Raw genomic sequence first — 12,643 nt, 5'->3', positions numbered from 1 at the left:
GGTGACGTTGGCATCTGGTAATAGGACTTTGAGATGGTAAAACTACAGTCAAAATTCAAGAAGACTGGACTGTTTGTATATTCGTCAATAGAGAAGTTAGAATTATTAAAGTATTGTTCTGCCTGACTACCTGTCCAGTTATTTTTTTTTTTTTTTACTCTAACACTTATGTTTCAGAATTAGTCTTCAAGTTGTATTCTCTATGTCAGAACAAGAAAAGTAACCCAAACGTCCTTATTCATTTGTGGTGATTTGGGTTTAAAATGTCCAAAAACTGTTCGACTCAGAAATCTAAGGAACATAAAATAGAGCAATAAAATATGTTATTTTGTTTGTAATCAGGTCACTGCTGCTCATGCTGTCAGTATTTTTTCATTTGATCTCAAAGACGCATCTGCTGCTGCGAAAAAAAACAACCGTGTGTCAGTAATCTTTGACTTTTTGCACATTTTCCATTATGTGTTTGTGTATAAAAAAGAGAAACGTAAGGAGCCTCGGCCCTCTGTGTTTTAATGTCTAATGAACAGCTGATCTTATTTTACTCAAAATAGCGCTTTATTTATTGTTCAGTCACACTTCACTCAAAAGGACTGAGCAGTCCTCCAGATGTTTGCAGCTGTCACAGCTGGATAACACGCTGAGGACACAGTGTAGATGTGTTTACTGCTGCTGTGGAAATATCAATGCAAACTAATGGTATCTGTGACATCAAAGCATTGGCATTCTTTAGCATTAACTGACATTACTTCACTTTTGAGCTGTAAAATCATTGTTGACATATTGATTACATTTACTGTATCTACAAAGTGCTTTTCCTGTGGCTTGACTTTACATTAACATCAGTGCATGGACGGTACATTAAAGTTTCGTTCTTACTGAAGAACTCTTATTAGTAAACATGTACGCTGTCTGCAAAAATTAGCACCTTTATTTACTATGAACTTCTTTTTCAATGATACAAAACCTTATTCACCATCAGCGTGTTGAAAAGATACGTCGTGTTTGCCAGAAATTTGAAGAAATGTTTCCATTATCATCTCACTCTTATCTTTTGTCGTCTAATCTTTTTCTTTCTGCCAAGTTGGAATTATCTGACCATTGATAACAACACCAAAATAAATCAAAACAAACTGATTATTCCCAGCAGTAGCTATTTAAAGCCTGTTATCAATTACAGGAGGAATTACAGAATATGATGTCAAGTGAAGTATAACAATACCTTTTGAGCTTGTCAGCAGCAGTTTCCCCAGAAACATGAGCAACAGCATCAGAAGTATGTGTGTGTCTGCCATGTCTGCTGGCCTGTGTTGAGTTGTCGATCAGGTAACTGTATTTGTGTGGGAAAGCATGCTGGTGTGCATTGAACTGAGTCCACTTTACATCCTTCCTAACACTAACAAAACAAGGACTAATTAACCAGGCAAGTAAAACTTTAACCAGCCTCCTTGTGAATGCTTCACAACACCTTCGACTGAAATAGTTCCCAAAAAGCCACTCGCATGTGTAACACCCACTGTTATATGCTTTAAGATTCACAAAATGAGTGCATGGCATCTCCATACAAACAATGTTCGGTAATTATCTTTAATAAAAATTAAAAAAAAGAGGCTCCTACAATTCCCACAAATTCTTATAATAACTGAAAACTGTGGCTTGCTAGAAAAAGCTGAGTAAAGCCTTCAGGTTGATGAAAGAATATACATTAAGACAACACTGCTTCTTCAAAGACTGTTTGTTTCTCCGCTAGAAATGTGACAAAATAACACTTAGTTTGTTATCTGCACTTTTTTTCTGGATACCAGGACTTTTAAAAAAATCTACAAAAATCTCTAGTGTAAAATAAATACCTGTTACACAATCAACTTGATGCAAAGTGTTCATGTTTAGTAATCTTATTTCTCAGACAGGTATTAAACACCATCAACCAACGCCAGCAGGAATGGACCTCAGCCCCACGTGACCCTACACAGAGTTTAGGAAATGGATGGATCTGACATTATTAGTGATTTCAATGTCAGTAATGCCTCTTTGATGCTGTTTGTTTTTTTGCTTGCCATAAACACATGGTAGACATATACATTTGGCTGTTCATGAATGCAAATGCACTTCACGGTTGTTTACATACAGACAGATGATGACCTCTAGAGGGCACAGATGAGATGCCATCCACATGTGAGCGGCCAGCTGTCTAGCAGCTGCAGGGTCACATGTACAGGAGAGCCAAGGTCCACGTGCATGATTCTTTAAGATGGCATTGCTCATGTCTGCCCTCAATCAACTTTAATCCCAGATTAAAGGGACCACGGCACTACAGAAGCGTCATGCAGTCTGTGTTTTGATGTCATCGTTGGTTCTGAAGTTTCTCTTTCTCTGGTTCCTTCCTTAATTTAATACAGAATGATCAAACATGGGTTTGGCTACGAGTATTTTTTCATCATTTCTTTTTGACATTTTGAATTTTTAAGACTCTACATGTGCTCAGTAGCTTGTGTTCCCTTCATTTTCATTAGTGATACAGAATAATTAACTTTCTGTTTGTTGTGTAACATAACACATGGTCATCAGCACATTGATAATCTGTCATGCTGAATGTATAAATTAATAGCCCATATGCTGCAAGACCTTGGCAGCATATATATATATATATATATATATATATATATATATATATATATATATATATATATATATATATATATATATATATATATATATATATATATATATATATATATATACAGCTTGCTGGTTCAATTTGAGTTTAATTTGTTTATAAGCATTCAAAGCAATACAAACAAATGAAAATTAATATGATTTCATGTTTTGTGCATTTAAAAATAATTCATGGTCTCAATAACTTAAAATGTGGAGTAAAATGGTAAAAAAAAAAATAAAAAAAAAAGAAAGAAAAGAAAAGAAATAGATTAAATAATTAATAAATAAATAAGACATTTTGATGATGACCTAAAAGTACAATCTTAATCAAGTCTTTACAGACAAAATGTTGAGTTCAACATCCAACTAATGTCAGAGAAAGTAGCTTCGGATGTTTTACTCCGCCCTGAGATTATGTTTTTCTTTATTTAATTTCTTCCTGTTTTATTTGTTAACTCACTTCCCCTCTTGGATGATCACTTCACTTCCTGCTTTAGTGTGTTTCCCCACCAGCTTTGATTGTCTGACCCTGATGAGTTTCCCTTGTTCCTCCTTACTCCTGCAGTCGTCTCCCATTCACCTGCTCTCACTTCCCCAGTCATTCAGTACATATACAGCCCAGTGCCTTTATGGTTTGCCAGGTTGTCTTAGTGCATTTGTGACAAGCGTTCTGGTTGTTTAATCTGTGTATAGTTTTCCCACTGAGTTTCTGTGTGTTATATTACAAACAGTGACATCAGAGGAATCAATATTTGTCTTCCTTCAGCTTTTTTTTTCATTGTTAAAATCCTTTGAGAAGCATTAGTCAACACATGTAGCCACACGTCGTTACTCTGGTGTTACGGGCATCACGGCAGCCTGAACACATTGAGGTCGGAACACCCAGACGGGAAAATCCTGTTGGGGGAATGTAAACAAATGCCTTTCCCCTTTCATATTGTAAGTGAGAAGCTGCTGCGCTGCAGTGTCCATCAGTAAAGGATCACTATCTGGATTTGACTGGATGTCACCTGCGAATACAACTAGTATCCATTAAAATAGATATGTGCCTCTTTTTAGATGTTTTATATATATATATATATAAATATATATATATATATATATATATATATATATATATATATACATATATATAATTTCAAATCACAAGTGAGAGTGCAGCCCTTGTTTCAGCCCTGTGAATATTTCAATACACATTTTTTAAAACCTTTATCCAAAACCTTTCATGTCTAAGTTTATGAGCTGACTACATGTTGTGAATGACGTTGTTTTGCTTTGGCTCAAAGCGTCTTTTGTACCAAGACCAAAGATTTGTAATCCTTTTTTTAGAATATAGGGAAAAACAGTTCAAAGCTTCAGTTTTTTTCAAACATATCCTCTGACATGAGTGATATCTGCTCAGAAATCATATGTGCAACGTTTGCAGATGTAGCCCAAACAGATGCTTGCATCTGCCTCCTGTGGATGGGATCCGTCCTCCCTCCACTACAGTGTGCAACTCGAGGGAAAATCCTGCAATGTATGAAAGTAGGCTACAGGCTTTTTTTTATTTTTTATCTGGTCAGCATGATGATGAAACCGCTGGTTGTATTATCCCTTTCCCCGCCCACTGTTGCCTCTAGTTTGTAGGTTACTGAAAGATTTCACCAACCAAAGATAAGAAGATTAGAGAGGAATTAATGGTATTCCTTTGTCATTATAGGAATAAATTGATATTTGGTTTTACGTAAATCAGAGGGTGGGGACAGTAGGCAGTGAGAGCAACATGTTGTCCGCAGACGTAAGCAGAGGGACGGCACAGAGAAAAGCAAATTCAACCAGGAGGATGCCTGTGCACTGGAGCTAAGCACCGACTGATGTTTACCATGTTAGAGGAGATGAAACAGCAGGATAACGCCGAAGTAGCTGGGTGTGTGCGTGGCGGTGCACAATGAGTGCTGCTGGGACATGGACGTGCCAGTAGAGGACGGGGACAGCTGTGGCAATCCCAGGGTAAGACACTGACGCAGTGGGAGGAACGTTTTGGTTCCTCTCGTCTTCAAAGCCCAAGCTTAACCATGAGAGTGGCCCTCCTGGCCTTTAGACTGATGTGCCTGGCCTGGTTGTGGCCCGTCAGCAGCCACTTTCCAAACAAGAGGAGACACAAGGAGCAGTACGGAGAGAACACCAAACAAAAGCACGGAGGGTGAGCCATTGTGGGATTTCCCGTATGACACTTTGTTGTAATTGTGCAGTTGCCTTTGCTGTTGCTTTTAACACCATGCATCTATATTTGTGCGGCTTCTCCAGATGCTACTTTACAATGTCATCACAAATATGGTTATGAATATGGAAAAGGAAACGTAAGAGCAGGTGATTTTCCATGTAAGGATGAAATATGTTCTGTTGATTCTGTTCCACTTAGATTATGATTATAATGTTTCATCACATCCTCTCAATAAAGTAAAAAGTGCTTTGTAATTGAGCAGTAAAAACTGTACTTCAAAGTACATTTTTGAGTTACATTAATTTCTGAGGTTTTCTAGGAAGACAGTGAATACAGATGGGACTTTTAGAGCCAGACACAAAGAGGCCCCACAATAGCTCTGACCCAGTTGCAACCATGTTAGATCAGTAAAATAACTTTAATTTGCAAGGGGCCATTGGCCTTTGCTTGTAATCAGAGTGCTCAAGTTCAATTAACCATCACTAACTCCCTCGACCAGATGTCAGTTCTGCTCCAAGTACGTGTGTTCGTCAGAGAAACATAGAGATAAAGAGAGTTTCTACGTTAAGCAGTTATTTGTTTTCTTTGGTTTTCAGGCGGGTGGATCTTAAGATGAAAAAGTTGGACAGCACCAAGTCTCTGCTAATTAAATCTGAACAGCTGCTTCGGATTGAAGACCATGACTTTGCAATGCGGCCTGGATTTGGAGGTAAAACAGAAATCTAATCTATCGCTCTATGTCGAGTACATCCATTCAATTCCACATATTGTTTCATTTGATTATTTTGTTGTCATTTTTCTAACCATGTGGTTTCCTTGTAATTTAGGAAGGTTAATGTAGGTTACTGTGCTGTCGTTTGGTATTACGCCTCCAAAATAAAAAAAACCTTAGTGACCTAGATTGTCTGCTGTGCGAGCCCTGCAGACAGTAGTACAGATACAATAATCTGAACTGCGTACTTCATTTTGTGGGAGGGAAAGTAAAAGCCCAAAGCTAAAGGATATTCAAAACACTAAAACTGGAATGTTTCATTTAGACTGTAAAAGATGTATATATTTGCACAAATCACGATTTTGCTATTGCTATTAATTCAAGTCAATGGTGGACATAAATAATTTTACAACCACATAACATTCCAATAATATTATCAGTACTTCAGACACTGAATGTGTTTCTCTTTATTCCAATTTCCCTTTGATTTATGATTCATCAGTTGTTTGAAACTATCTTTGAGGTTACAACACTCTTGAAACACGTGAACGCATCAGTGACTCTAAATAGCAGTCCTCTCTGAGGACAGACCTCCAGGGACTGCTGCCATGTCGTCACCGTAGGGGCACTTGTAAGGATGAAATCCTTACAAGTGTCACCATTTTCTTTTCTAAAAAAGCAAATATGCATTGTTGTACAAAACACACATTACATAAACCTCTACAAGTGTGGGGGTATTGACCTGTGGCCAATTGACTGTAACAGACTTCTTGTATGTCAACAAACCAAAAGGTCTTCAAAATCAGCAACATGTTGTCTTTCTGATTGAATACTTTGTTGACCTCAGTAACAGAATTAAACTTGTTGTTTCCTGCTTCCTTTCTTCTTGTCGTCCTTTAAGTTTACATTTATAATCCTGTAGCTTTTGACCTTTCACTGCAGTTACTCTTTGTTGGTATTGGAGTGTCATGCCCATCAATCACCTCAGTGACCTCACATTGTAAAAAATGAGCAGGCCTACCTGCTGCTATAATCCCTCCCACTTCACTACTCTACTGTAATTGTAGGCTGATGGTTTTGAGTGCTTACCTTCATTAGATAATGGCACAGCGAGAACGGGATGTTTGGTATGCATCATACGTTTAGAGTATTCTGACGCCATTAAATAAGGACCAGAACACAACATATGTAATAGTACAATCTGGTGGTATTTGCAGTATTTGTGTGGCTTTACTCCACTTAACCAAAATGCCCACTGATAGAATTGTTAGTGGCAGTAATTGTTTGTCTTTGTGCATGCTGGGACGCGCAGTTAACCAACATAAACTGATGAATGTGTTGGTGATCTATGTAACACAAGGAATATTATTATCCATGTAGACTCCAGTTTTAGAGTCTGCACAAACTGCAAGGCACATTCATGATGGGAAAAGCCTTGTGTTCACCTGATCTAAGAGCTGATTGGCTGTTCATTTTGACAATCAACACCACATCTGTGTAATTGTAATATTTAGTGTCTGATTATAAGCTATTAGGCCATGTCAAGGTTTATGAAGGTTATTTATAAAGCACTTTTTTTAAAACAAGCAATAACAAAGTGCTTTACAAGGCAGGCAAAAATACAATGTCAAATACATACAATTTACAATTCTTGGCCACGGCGGTGTCATAATGTGATGTATTTGCTGATTTTGAGAGCAGTTTGATTGGATAGTTTCTCAAAAATACAATATTTGTAGATTCTCTAAAAGAGTCAAATAGATCATAATAATTACTAAAGCTCATCCAGAAAATAAAAACCTGATTACAAGTGAGAGATATCTTCAAACCCTTCGAGTATTTCGTTGTGTCGTGTCATATCGGTGCTTCCTGAGTGAGCAGCAGCAGAATTGTAGAGATGATGATGAGGATTACTGCTCCACTAAAGCTGTTATGTATGAACTGACAGCTGTGTGTAACTGACGAAGAGATGTTGAAGCTAAACAGTTTGTATTAGAAGATGACAGCAACTCTAAAGGAGCCATGCTTAAGAACCAGCATGATGTCATTCAACCTTTCGTCTGGACGATGTAGTTTATGTCATGTAGAAAAACACACACATGGACATAGGAAATCTCTGGCAGATGTGTGGTTTATGGTGACTGTAATCCTACTGTTGCTCAAAGCTGATCCATTACAACGTTTGACCTTTTGCAGGTTCGGCTATTCCTGTCGGCATCGACGTCCAGGTGGAGAGCATTGACAGCATATCTGAAGTCAACATGGTATGGGTCTCTGTGATGTCTGCAGTTGGTCTAGCCAAACTACATGGTCCCCTTTCCTTGGCTGGGCTTGAGCTGCTGTCGATGTTTTTGTTTTCAGGACTTCACCATGACTTTGTACCTGAGACATTACTGGCAGGACGATCGCCTGGCCTTCCCCTCCAGCAGCAACAAGAGTCGTACCTTCGATGCTCGTCTCGTGAAAAAGATTTGGGTTCCTGACGTGTTCTTTGTGCACTCGAAGCGTTCTTTCATCCATGACACGACCATGGAGAACATCATGCTGAGGGTTTTTCCTGACGGCAATATTCTCTACAGCGTCAGGTAAAAAAAAAAGTTTCATTGACATTACTCATAAAGAGACAGACCATCAATCAGTAGTAGTAGTGAATTATTACAACAAGGTTAACTTTTGCTGCGCCCACTGCAGTAAATGGTAATTGTAGGTTCTTGGCATATTGAATTTGTCTTAATTTTCAAAGTTTTTCTTCTGTCAGTTGTTTTAAAGACATTATTATGTTTATCTATGTCATGTGAAAATGTTGTGTAACAGGAGAAAAAGCATGACATTAAGTAACTGTATTAATTCTTGTTAGTTAGTTAGTTAGTTGGTTAAGTGGTTAGTGTTTATTATCTACTCCAAGCTTTTTGAATGCATTTGTCTAAAAGTCTCCAGTTCATTTGATCAGTCATTAAATGGTCGTAATCCTTAGATTTCTGATGGAGTATTGATTTTGACAACAGAATATGCAACAGCCAGACATTTTGCTGCTGTAATTGTGTGTGTAAAGCTCACTAACTGGTATGGATAGTTGGGGCAAAGCGCCACTTCCCTTTAAGTTATATTTACAATCAGTAGTCATTTCTTCTTTCAAAAAGCCACATATCTTTAACCTCACCTGTGTGTATACATCTACTTGAGTGAGTCCTGAGTTATACATGACTAAAAGGTTTTAAAAAGGATATCAACGAAGATAAAACCATCCACTGGACTATTAATGCAAGGTTTAGCGAGCAAAGCCTGGCCGGCATATGAGAAGCTACATCAGCCTACATTCATCATATCCATTTCAGTAACAGATGTTGACAATATGGCGTCATCCCTAACAGCTTGCTGCAACCACAGAGCCTGAACGGCCCAGTCACAGCTAGTGTATGACCAACTGAGTTCATACATTAACTGTTTAAAAAACTGTTGTATACCGTTTTTGACATCTCACTGGCTGGTTGACTAAGGTTAATGTAAGCATGATTCCAATATGTGCTATAAACACAGTTGCTGCTGATGCTGAATTGCTTGATTTATGTGGGTGTTTCTTCAAGTGTGAGCTGTTTTTCAGGATCACTGTGACGGCACTTTGCTCGATGGACTTCAGTAGTTTTCCTCTGGACACACAAAATTGCTCTCTGGAGCTCGAGAGCTGTAAGTACCAATCTACAGTTGGGAAATTTCTTTTTAAAGTTTCTTTATTTAGTTGCAAAAAAATGTGCACGAAGATCTACTTTACATGCTGACTCGACATGTTTTGCTGGAAAACATCTGACACAACCTTTCATGCACTGATTTGTGATTTAAAAGGCAACCGCTAGCAATACTGCTGAGTCCACTGAATTACACATTTAGCATATCAACGCTGGTCAAATACACTATTGGATAGCTTTGATCCTATAGGGACATAAACACACACTGAACAGTTCTAAGTGCATTACCACACTTCAAAAACACACAGTAACCATCGGCATCTTCTTTTTGCAAAGACTAAATCATAATCCTCAATCAGGTCTGTCCGTTATAAATGTCTGCTTTCCTGATGCAGGATTTACTGAGGATTCTGTTTTTCATTCTGCTCTGAACATGAATTTGGTCATAACTGGCAATAGTTGGGATTACTTTCTCTGTGGGAAATCTTTTGTCTTTCTAGCCTGCCTCTCTCTCTCTCTCTCTCTCTCTCTCTCTCTCTCTCTCTCTCTCTCTCTCTCTCTCTCTCTCTCTCTCTTTCCCTCTCTCTTTCTGTCTCAGTCTATCTCGCTCTTTCCCTCTCTCTCTTTCTGTCTCTCTCTATCTCTCTCTTAAAATGGATAAAGCATGGATTCTAATCTCAGAGGAGAGTCGGGAGGCCCATTTCCGTGCACTCCTCCTGTCCTCTGAGAAAATCATCCATGACTCTTCTAAGAGAGGCAACATGTGAAGGTGTCCCTCTCTCCTCTCTTGAAGATGCTTACAATGAGAACGACCTAATGCTCTACTGGAAGAACGGGAACGATTCATTAAGGACTGACGAGATCGTGCTCTCTCAGTTTTTTATTGAAGACTTCCAGCCTTCCTTTGGGCTTGCCTTCTACAGCAGTACTGGTATGTGAGGTTAGAGCCGCAAGGGCCCCTCTGAGTTGTACCCGGTTTGGGAATGACCAGAGAGCTCCTTATTTTTAGCTTAATACAGTGAACGTCACAAAACCCTGTCTGCTTTTCTAAAAAGGGAAAGTTTAAGGTGTTTATACCTCTATTCCGTATTATATTGTATTCCTCTTCATACCTGCTGGTAGCTCCAGCAAACAGTGAAAACAATATTGACTATAGCTTTAAATGAATGTGTGCAAAAATAAATACATATAAATCAACATCCCTTTTCAGAGCTCTGTAACAAAGTATCAGCAACACTGTAGGTCTAAACATCCTAAACTGTCCCTTTAAGAGAATAGTCTACACACTAACTTTCTTATTTGCTTCACTCTTATAGTGTGGGTGTTTCTCAAAGTTAAGTATGTTTCCTTTAAAATCCCCTGAACAGAGGACTCAGACCTCTGTGGATTTTTTTTAAGGATCTTTGATATTGAAACCGTCCTGCGGCTGATTCAATGACGTGGCAACCTTGAAATTCAACAATTAAAAAATCCTTCCCTGACTTTGAGAAACCCTGAATATACGTGCTGTACATGTTTCAATATAAAGCTCCCACCAGAAGTTGGTTAGCCCAGCTAAGCATGCCACGTGGAAGTAAGGGGCTAGCACGCTTCAGACTGAAAGTACCACTCACAAAGCTTACAACACATGAGTGAACACCTTATTTTGTTATTTTAAGACATAGCCTTTCACTGCTTTCCTCTAGGGAGTAAATTATTAAAATAACCTTAGCCTTTCACGCTCTGTTTTAAAGATTACATGTTTTTAAAGATTAAGAAAGCATGTGTCTTTTTATTTACAGTATTCAAATATATATATATATATTTTTTTTGTGGCATACTTTAATATTCAAGCATTGGAGTTGTATGAAACCATGCCTTCCTCACTGTCATATTTTCTGTGTCAGAAAAAAGGGGGGTCAGGGAGATTTTATTCTCAGTGTGAAATAATCTATCTGCTCTAAGATGCTGTTATGTAACTTCAGCTCTCGACAGATCTGCCCCAGAACATAATTACTGTCTCATCCGAGATTGAGGTTCTCCATGTTGGTCCATCTGATTTCTTAGATCCCCAACTTCTCCTATTGTATAGGTTTTCTGGAGTGATAGTCTTGTTGCTGTTATTACTGTATGCTCTGCTCCCCATCCTACCTGCCCCAACTCCACTTTCTGTGCATTTATCTCTGTTTCAGGTTGGTACAATCGGCTCTACATTAATTTCATTCTCAGGAGGCATATCTTCTTCTTCATGCTTCAGACGTATTTTCCCACCATGCTGATGGTGATGCTGTCCTGGGTGTCTTTTTGGATAGACAGGAGGGCCGTACCTGCCCGTGTCTCTCTGGGTACTGAGACCACGTGCCTGTGATGTCTTGACACATGTTGACAGATTTATAATAAAAAAAAATACTATGTCATATGATGATATTTTTATCCAAAATCTGTGCAAAAGCATCACTTAGCCTAGTTTTCTGCTTTATTTAGAGGATTATTTTGACATTTTATAAAAGCGTATTTGCTTTCCTACAGACATTTAGAAGAGAAGATATCGAAATCACTTTCAGAATTCTCAGCAAGAATGTGAAAAATGTTTTCCAAAATGTTAAACTATTCCTATTTTGGTGGTTAAAGTATTAAAAAACTGCAGATACACAAGTCAAAAATAATACGGAAAATGTTTAGCATCAAACCTGGGTATTTTAATATGCCTATTGCATTCAGCGTAGAAGTTTAAGCAATCCAAACACTGGATGTTTTTTATGAGGTAGCATTTTAATACTTATGATGTGTTGTGTATCCAGGCATCACCACGGTTCTGACCATGTCCACCATCATCACTGGCGTCTCAGCCTCTATGCCACAGGTGTCTTACGTCAAAGCTGTAGACATCTACCTGTGGGCAAGCTTCTTGTTTGTCTTCCTGTCTGTCATCGAGTACGCTGCTGTCAACTATTTCACGACAGTGGAGGAGATGAAGAAGCTCAAGAGGGCAAAGGTCACTCTCATTCAGTTTTTTTGTTTTGCCGAGAAAATAATCTTGAATCAGATAGTAATTTCCTACCGTCTGAACAGGCTAACTCTCCTCATCTGCCTCTATTGCTGCAGAACCCAAACGCCTACAATGCCAGCCAGGCTATGGCGTTCGATGGCTGTTTCCATGACAATGACATCGACCTGACTTCTTTCCCAGATGTCTCCAGCACCCCGAACACGGAGAGGAACACCCAGACTCGAAACTCTACTATCTCTGGACCCACAGAAGGCACCCGGCTACGTCGCAAGCACCCTGTGAGGCAACACGTCAGCTTCATTATGAGCAACAGCTACATGATTGACTCCTACTCCAGAGTCATATTTCCCTTGGCGTACCTGCTCTTCAACATCATTTACTGGAGTTTGTATGCATAG

The 12,643-nt window shown here is 38.7% G+C and overlaps 1 protein-coding gene across 1 annotated transcript; it reads left to right on the top strand.

The window, feature by feature from the left end:
- The first annotated feature begins 4,712 nt into the window (after nt 1–4,712).
- gabrr3a (gamma-aminobutyric acid type A receptor subunit rho3a) lies at nt 4,713–12,643 on the top strand. Its single transcript, XM_068600765.1, has 9 exons — nt 4,713–4,840; nt 5,458–5,570; nt 7,770–7,837; nt 7,935–8,158; nt 9,175–9,257; nt 10,050–10,187; nt 11,428–11,580; nt 12,037–12,230; nt 12,341–12,643. Exons 1-9 carry the CDS (start codon nt 4,713–4,715, stop codon nt 12,641–12,643), a joined length of 1,404 nt encoding a protein of 467 aa, XP_068456866.1.

The sequence above is a fragment of the Clinocottus analis genome, unplaced genomic scaffold (assembly GCF_023055335.1).
Source record: "Clinocottus analis isolate CAN_PGR_092001 unplaced genomic scaffold, fCliAna1.0.p SCAF_5, whole genome shotgun sequence".
NCBI lineage: Eukaryota > Metazoa > Chordata > Actinopteri > Perciformes > Cottidae > Clinocottus > Clinocottus analis.
Note: the sequence above shows the minus strand (reverse complement) of the source record. Positions and strands in the feature narration are given on the sequence as shown.